The sequence below is a fragment of the Polypterus senegalus genome, chromosome 17 (genome assembly GCF_016835505.1).
Source record: "Polypterus senegalus isolate Bchr_013 chromosome 17, ASM1683550v1, whole genome shotgun sequence".
In the NCBI taxonomy this organism is placed as follows: Eukaryota; Metazoa; Chordata; class Cladistia; order Polypteriformes; family Polypteridae; genus Polypterus; species Polypterus senegalus.
In genome coordinates, this window is record NC_053170.1 from 88,489,883 (window position 1) to 88,499,165 (window position 9,283).

At 39.4% G+C, this 9,283-nt stretch overlaps 1 protein-coding gene across 1 annotated transcript; it reads left to right on the forward strand.

Moving 5' to 3' along the window:
- Window positions 1–3,418: 3,418 nt before the first annotated feature.
- LOC120517214 (protein sidekick-2-like) lies at window positions 3,419–8,187 on the forward strand. Its single transcript, XM_039739382.1, has 3 exons — window positions 3,419–3,604; window positions 5,029–5,169; window positions 8,045–8,187. Exons 1-3 carry the CDS (start codon window positions 3,505–3,507, stop codon window positions 8,185–8,187), a joined length of 384 nt encoding a protein of 127 aa, XP_039595316.1. The 5' UTR covers window positions 3,419–3,504.
- The last annotated feature ends 1,096 nt before the right edge of the window (window positions 8,188–9,283 follow it).

A 9,283-nucleotide genomic window follows, 5' to 3' on the forward strand; every position in this document is an offset into this window, starting at 1 on the left:
AGTCGCCATTCCACTGTTCTCTCTTGAAAGAAGCCGGTGTTGCTCTAAACTGAAAGTGCAACTCAGAGAGGGGTCGGTCTGACCTCAAGGGGCGGAGATCCTCCCTCGCTGCGGGCGCTAGTGGATGACGTAGTAGCCCGCGACGGTCCGGGAGTGTCTTCGTCATTCTCTTGGCCTACCGCCCACTCCCTGTCGGCTGATTACACGGCGTGGAAGCAGCTTGAGATGAATCGTTGTCATCTATAACGAGGCCATAAGATTTTCGGGGAATGCTTTCTAAGCTACCGCTGTTATTATTAGACCAGTCCGCCCGAGGATTACGGAAGCGGAGGATCCGGATGCACCTCCGTAAGCTGTCGAAGGGTTCCTCCGAGACATATGTAACACCGGGCGGTATTGTACGAGCGGATATCTCCGTGTATACATTTTAGACTGGTCTTTTCCTTGATCCATTGTTGCGGTAGACAAAGCGGCGAGCAACGACAGACACGTTACTGCGGAATCAAACAGCGCTGTTATCTTATGTCCATTAATAAGAAGCTCCCCGTATGTTTATCCGCCAGGGATTGCTAAGGGCACACAAACAACCCGCCATTGTCCCCTACGGTCCGCCTTGTTCCCGACAGGTCGCAAGCCAGACGGCCCGGCGACTTGAACAAGCTCTGGAATGCGTGGAAGGGACTGCTTTAGTAGGACATAGCTCCCGGTAGTCCACAGAGCGGCTGTTCTGCCTCCCAGGTTTCACAGCCGGCCTCTGGGTTTGCAAGAGCTGTAGCAGCTTGTCCATAGAATGGAATTCCCCAGGCCGGCTTGGCAAATTCCTGTGGTAGTCTTTTTAGCAGCAGAAAACAGGCCACTTGCTGCACTATTTGTAAGGGGGTTAACTCGAATGGCGTAGCCACTCACCCACCTGTTGCCAGAGAGCCATAGCCTGCTCTGACAGCCCTTTGCTTGGGTTAAACTCCCAGTTTATGATTTCCTTCACCTGCCGGCCTGGGGACAACCCATCGTTAACTGGGACCTTGGTCCCGATGGGCAGCTCGGCTTTCCTGCCAAGGAGGCATACTGAGCCACTCGTGTGTGTTCCCCAGAAGCCAGCCCACGCCTGTGGGTCCCCTCTACGTTCTCCACGAGATGGGTGGTCCACACCGGGTTATGCTCATGGAGCAGAGCCTGCACCGCGTCCTTCCTGACCCTCTGGCACACTCCCGCCCCGAAACTTCGGCCCCGGTACTCACCCACCTGGTTACGTGATAGTTCGTGTCCCGGGTTCATCGGGGACACCATCCTGCCGGCTACGCCACTGTAATAAGTGGAGACCAGAGACGTGGAAAGGTTTGGGGCAGCCACCCGTTTATTACGGTTTCCGGCTGCAAAAGTCTTTGAGGCATTGCAAGAGTTGTTACACAACAGAGTCCAAAACAGAACTGCCTGCCTAAGCAAAGGCAGTGAGCTTTATAGCACAGAGGGCGGAAATGATGTCGTCCTCTGGGCCGGAACTGGAAGTGACATCATCCTTGGGGCGGAACCGAAGTGACCTCATTCTTGGGGCGGAACCGGAAGTGATGTGTCCTTCCTGGAAATGGCTGCTCCTGGTGGGATTTCCCGGGTAAGACCTGCAGAGAACTCAGAAAGAGCGTCAGTGCACCCCGCCCCCCCCCGGGCAGATGTATAAACAGTATTTTCTAAGCTCTTCAGCTGCTTCCCATGCACACATGTGTGACACCTGTTATACATCTTAGATTCACGAGTACCGATTTTGGTAGTGAACACTTTGATGAATGAAACCTGTTATCTTTACAACGGCCGACAAACACGGAATATAACTTCAAATACTCACACATCCTCCAAATACTCACCTGATTGAAAGAAATAATGATAATCAAATCCTTGATGACAGCAACACTCATAACAGTGACAAAAAAATTACATTAACAATCTTGTTACATAACTTCTTTAACACACTACTTCTCCTCTGTGAAGCACGGGTATTTTGCTAGTCACTAATAAATGTGCTGACACAACCCAAAGGTCCAATGAATGAGGTAAAATATGTACAAAAAGGTAAAGCTACCATTAATTTCAGTTAAATTATCTTCAACATCAGTTCCAAGTCTTTCAGATTATTTATCCCAGTTAAAGGTTAATTGGGAGCTAGTTTGGAAGATTCTGCCAAAAGAAAATCAGATATTAAATGAAGAACCGGTCCAGATTTTAATGAAGGACCAAAGGTGTGGCTCACAGCGTGAAGGTTCAATACTATAAACTAGCTCACAGATATATTGTGTCCAGTTTCTCAGCATTTTAAGATCCACTCTGACCTTTCATGTTTCATGATGTATACCTTGTCTGTTCTAATTACTTTTAAAGTAAAACAACAACTCCTTCTTCTCTTCTGGTGAATGTGGATGAAGAACAGGATTAGATTCTTGCCAGAGATGAGCTAGGGTATAGAACTTAGTTCATTGATGAGGCTATGGTCCTCAGGACCATTTATGGATACCAGCTGGTGATGTTCATGAGCTTTGATTATTCATCCAGAGCCACCATGTGGTCACTTTCAGAGCCCTGCCTTGTGGGGTGTGGTTTCTCTGTCATAATTTACTTTTTTTAAACCTCTTTCCTTTTTTTGTATTGATTATTATTATGTACTATGTATGGTCTTGTTGTTTGTAATTTCTAATGGTACTCTATTAATATCTTACCAGTTCCATTTTGTTTTGCCTTATGAGCACCACCATATTGTGGTTAGTGGCAGCATCTGTTGCCTATGAAAGTGTCAGACAGCAGTGTGGCACGTCCTTTTATCCAAATGACACTATTTAAAATGCTGACATGCTGCATATCATGTCCAAACTTTGAAATAAATATATAAAAAAATCTCAAAATCTAAATGTTTACTTTGGGAAATGATTTTATCAAAAATTAACTAAATTAACGTTTTTAATTTTTGTTTAGACACTCGTTTCTTGTGTTGCTTTTCTGGTCTTTTGACTTTTACTGTTGTTAACAGACTCGTGTGTGATACCTTACTTTAACTCTTCATGTCCTGATCTTTTCAGTCACTTTTTACTCCTTTGGACTAGCCTTATTTTAGTCAGGTGTCAAAAAAAAAATTTTTTTGCACAGGGTTCCTGTTGTTACTAACAAGACGTAAATGGGATACTGACAGAAACTGAGCTTATACAGCAATGCCCTAAAATGAGGCAGGTATACAGCTCACCCCCCACCCTGTGAACTAACTTCACTTAGAGCAGGTTTCTCCAGGCCCAGTCAATTTCCACATAATTCCAATCATTAAAAGTATACTACTGGTGATCTGCCAGCCATTTATTTCGTTAGCAGCAGATGGGAATGTTGTATTGCTAGTAAAGAAGTAAAAATGAACATAAACATCTTCTTTCTTATACCTACCTTGTTTGTTTTTTTCCTTTTTTAGATGAGGGTTTATGGGATATTTTGATAAAGGACATTCCAAAAGAGGTGACATCCTACACATTTAATATGGAGATGCTGAAACAAGGGGTCAGCTATGACTTCAGGGTCATTGGGGTGAATGACTATGGCTATGGCTCTCCAAGTTCACCCTCTCCATCCATCTCAGGTATGTCCCTTTATATCTTTAGAAGTTTTAATGAATAATGGATTTCTGGAGACTTAAAAGGCTTTTGGCCTTTCATAACCATCAGTCATCTGCATGTTGGGATCATGTGCTAATTGATAGCTTAATTCACCTGAACTTCCAACTTGTGCTGTTCTCTTCTTGAATGTTATTTGTAAATCATTAGTGCTTTCTAGTAAACACACCTTATAAAATATTCAGTTGACATTTTAATTTCCAGTTTCTGCTCATGGAAGGTCTGTCTTCTGGTTGGGGACATCTTAGGTTATTTTCAGGTGCAAGCTGCCATGTATTTCCCTCTATAGTGAAACAGAAGACCTTACTCTGCGAGCCCAAGTATTATGCCTTAACAAAATGATTTTGTACCTGAGACCTTAACAGGCTTTTCTACAATGATGTGGGAAGCAACAACTTCCTGATTAGGACATGTAAGCTAAGGTGACATTACTCTCATTCAGCGTGACACATTTGTGATTGTATTAGCTTTCATGACATTAAGACATAACAATGTCTATAAAAATTCAGAGATTAAAAACACCGTTGTAGACCAAACTTTATTACAAGAGTGTAACAAAATTAGATCTACGTCAAATGCTATTGGTCATCTTACTTAAGTATGGGTTTGTTAACCAAAGTGTTCCTCCTTGTGACACACCATGGGTTTAGAAGTGTGATATGTAAGAATCTGATTCATTCAAGAGGGCTGTTGAAACGCACAGTCATGCTCTCTTTTCCCTTCTCATGTATACACATACAGTACATACAGGGTGGGGAACACATTTAAGAGCTATATTTAGATACCAGAGAGGGAGCAACATGAGGCAATAGCTAAAAATGCAGCCACTTCACATTACTAGCATCTGTTTGTTTTGATCTAATCAGTAGTCTGTTTTCCAACTTTCCTCTACAGCAAAGCTTTACAGTTAATGTAAACTCATCTGCCTTACTCAGGTTAGGTGTGGATGCGGTTGTAGTATAAATGTCACTTTTAACAACTGGTGGCATTTAACAGTCGCTTTTTACCTGGTTCTAACATAGTGTGAACAAGCCCATAAATGATCGTATTTGCCATATTTCTTTCTAGGGTTTAATGGCAAAATAAGAAGAACAGAAGTGTAGTTACATATAATTTTATATTTTCATGAAAAGCAACATATACTGTATATCAATAGTAGAATTATTTCCTTACTGCTAGAGGTAGATTGGTGGTAGTAGACAAGCAGGCCTGGGTTCATGCTTCAGCTTCTTTGCCTGTTTAAACACCAGTACTGTAATGACAATCTGATAAAAAGACTGGTTACAACTGAAAATGTGTACCAATAGATGAGAGCTTACTTAGAATTCCTTTTGAGGATATTTACTGCAAAATGGTTTTCAATAATTTTGCTTGTTTTGTTTTATTTCAGCTCAGAAGGTGGCTCCATTCTATGAGGAGTGGTGGTTCCTTGTTGTGGTGGCTTTGGTGGGACTCATCTTTATTCTCCTACTTGTCTTCATTCTTATTATCCGTGGCCAAAGCAAGAAATATGCAAAAAAATCGGACTCAGGTAGGCAGGAGGTTATTGGCTTCAATATATCATCTTTTAGGTATTTGTTAACCTTTGGCTAGTTTTCCATTTAACATCTTTACATTGGGTGGTGATACAGTGCCACAGTGGTTACTGCTTCTACCTCTCAAAGCTAAGTCACAAACTTCACTTCTAGCCTTGTCACTGCCTCTGTGATGATTCCCCATTCTTTACATCAGTGTTTTGGGGAACCTTCTAGAAGTTCCATGAGCCATCAGTCATAATGCCTTGTATCAGCTGAAGCTACTGGACAATTGGCGGTCATCAACGACGTAACACTGATTGCATCTCCTGCCGCACTGATCTGAGCTCATCCAACCTAGAAAGCAGAAGTCCCACCGTCTCTCATGATAGTTACTGATGTATGCAGTGTTGCATTTGTCATTGTGCAGCTAGTTGTGTGCATTAACTAAACTGAACATATTATTACTAGGGATATATATATATATATTTTTTACCAATATGAATAAACAAGTTCTTTTTTTATTATTATTACAAGCAGGTGTTCGATGGTTTTTGCAAGGTCAGAGTTTTGAAAAAGACTTTGTAATGGTCTGAGAGCAGCAATAACTATACTCTTATCAAAGAAAAACTGTGTCCCTGTGCAGTTCTTTAAAGATGCAGATTTGCAAATCAAGCTATGTAGGCAGACATACTTTTTTTTTTAACTTAACACTTCAGGAAACACATAAAATGATTATTTGACAGATCTAGTTAAACAGAAGGCCCAAAGAAGAAAATTCAACATTGGATACAAAGAATTGAAATTATTTTTTTGATAACTCTAAAACATAGCTGACCGAATGAATGAGGCAGAAAAGAGAAATGAAGATTACAATTTTGTTTATTTATCTATTTATATTTTTTATTTTTTTGAAGATTACAATTTTAAACAACTAAAACTTATTATGATCAATTATTTACAAAACGTCATTAGTGAAATTTAAAGACTATTTTCTTGAAAATCAGTACTCAACAAAGAGTTTTTGTGGATTTTGGATCCATTTCATCTTAATGCACAAATAAAGAATGGTCTATCAACAAATGAAGAAGGTATTATTGGATTATTTTTCCTCAGATGTTATGTGAAAAATTATGAAGATTAGTTTACTTCTTGATAGGTAAAAAAAAATCATAGTGAATGTGGACTTTTAAGTCAATAAGCATTAAAGATCCCATTCCAGTTTGCTTATTTGAAAGTAAACTATCAGCTGTCACTGCAATGAAATCAAAATAGGCTAAATACTTTATGACACCTACATTAAGGCCATCTTTAACAAACTTTACACCATATATTGATGATGTGTGTCATGTAATTTCAGCACCTCCTTTTCATTTACATTTATATCTCATGTGTGAAAGCTTTTATGATTTCACCTTCTTTTCATAAATATATACTGTATATGCATACATTTAAAATATTTTCTTGTTTAAAATATTTTTACATAACTGATTATTTAGCAGTTTCCATGTTTTTTTTATGGGGGTTCTACAGATCATTTTTTTTTTTTTGTATAATGCTCTATACTTCCAAAATGGTTAAGAAAGACTGTTGTATGTGGTTGTGTAGGCTTTCCCCCAGTTTTCCTTCCACATCTTGAAGATGTCCATTTTTCAGTTAATTGTAGAATCCGATTTTTGTTAAGTGTGTGTGCCATGAGATAGACTAATGCCCTATACAGGGTTGAGCCTACTTCTGCAACATTTATTGCACTAAGCAGGTTGAGGAAATGTGTGAATGGATGCAACTTTATATATTTAACTTTGACGTTAGTTTGAGTAAGTATTTTGACTCATTAGATAATAAAGAAATAGAATATCCAATCAGGACAAGTCTATTTTAAAAAGTAATGGTTGAAGTGAGCTCCCTCATTTAACATAACATTCTAAAAACTACTTAATCAAATTCAGGGTCAGAATGTAGAAGTGCTTATTGTTTTTACTTTACTGTAGCATTTTTCACCTATGCTTGTATTCCTCTCCCCTTGTGCATGACTAATAGCCACATATACACATTTGAAAATCCAGAGCAACTTCCCTTTTGTCTGCTGGCAGGCTGATGTCAGTGCCACCATGTTGTGCTTTACATATACTCAGCTTTGCTGATGCCATCTCTAAGCATGATCAACACCCTTATGACAGCTTCAGCTGTGCTAATCTAATCACATGAGCTATTACTCCCCTCAGAAGAGTACCATGACCAGATTGTATCTTGAGAAACAGAAGACCAGAGTACAAAGATGTAAGAGCACTATGACATTTCATGCACTCACTAGAAACAAGTATTTTAGAAAATGTGAGTGCATAATAGAAGTGTTTTCAGTAGAGAGAAAGCTGGAAAGATTTCATAAAGAACTCAGTCACGCATCAAGGGTTTTGTTACTGTCAGCAAGATGTCGAGCACTGCGTCCAATCAAGACGACTGGCTTGTGTGTAAACATATTTCTGTTTGAGAGAGAAGGGCTTGTTTTGAAAACAGTGACGTGCTTTCAAAAAGGGAGCAGCTTGAAGACAATCTGGCCAAAACATGTTTAAGCCCCCCCTGCCTTCCTGCATGTAACACAGTGGAAGGAGGAGGGCCCTGCAAATTTCTAATGGGTGATAATAATTTGAAATATCTTTTATGACAGGGTCATATTGCATTTAGGAGATTGAGGATGGGGCTTCCCTCATAAGTTTGTGTGTGTGTGTGGACAGGTTTGGGATGGAAAGGGATTTTGGACCAGATATTTGCAGGGACAATAAGAATGTCCCCTTAATTTTGTTCTGTGCATGAAAATTAGAAAGAAATATACATCTCTGTATGATTCTGTTTCTTTATTTAATTTTTATATATATTTTTTTTCTTCTCCAGGGAACAACTCAAACTGTAACGCTTTAGGTCATGGAGAGATGGTCAGCTTGGATGAAGGACGATTTCCAGCACTTGAACTTAACAATCGAAGACTGTCTGTCAAGAACTCCTTTTGTCGCAAAAATGGAGTGTACACCAGGTGACTGCATTGACGGTTTTAAATGACAAAAAGCAACTTTGGCCACATTGGTCAACAAATGAAATGCTCAGGTGCAACAGTAAAAGAAGGGACTTGAGTATCTTTATCCTCTTTTCCAGCAACACTAGATGCAAGGCAGGGAAAGACCCTGGATGTAGTGCCGGTCTACAGTGTGGCCCAGTCATACACACACCCACAATCACGCTCACACTGTCACTAACTTAAAGTCACCTTTTAAACTAACCTTCGTGTCTTTGGGGATGTGGACGGGAAGCCCTCACAGTTATGGCAAGAACAGGAATGATAAATAAGTTTAATATCAGAAAGTTACAACTAATATAAGTTTACTTAATTGGCGAAAATGAGCCGCTTACCATAAGCACTCTAAACAGAACATGTTTTATCCTGTCTTTTATAAGTTGTCAAACATCTCAAAGCAGTTATCCTAATTCAGGTCAGATTTCATTAAAAACGCCCTCCATGTCTTGTGATGGTGCTAAAATTAGCACTTTTACAGTTTATTGAACTATTCCTGAAACATTGGGCAGAAGGACAAATTAATCTAGTACGAGATGTTAATCCATCACACACATACTACCATCAGGCTACTTTATAGTTTTCACGGACATGCACTGATATGTGGATACGTTGTGAAACCAGGTATCCAAGGAAACCCACACAATCACAAGAAGAACGTGCAAACTCCACACAGACCATAACCAGCCTGGAAAAGAACCCAGGGTCAAAGTAGCTGTGAGAGACACCGCTGAGCTTCTCAACAAAACTGTCAATGTAATTCTGAAATATAAAATCCACTTAAATTTTGGCCAAAACACAAAAACTTGATGACCTCACATCTAATTAAAGACATTTTTTTATCATTTGCATAAAGCAAAAGAATACAAAGTACTTTTTTTCTTCAAACTTTAAAACAATACAGATTTCATATTTCAATTAGTAGTGGTTTGGGCATAATTTTTTGATTCAAACATAAATTATCTTTTCTAACAATATTAAGGAACTCACTTTTTTAAAATGTGTTCTCAGATCCTGCTTTTGTCTTATTATCTTCAAGAAATACAGAAGAGGGTTTAAGCAAG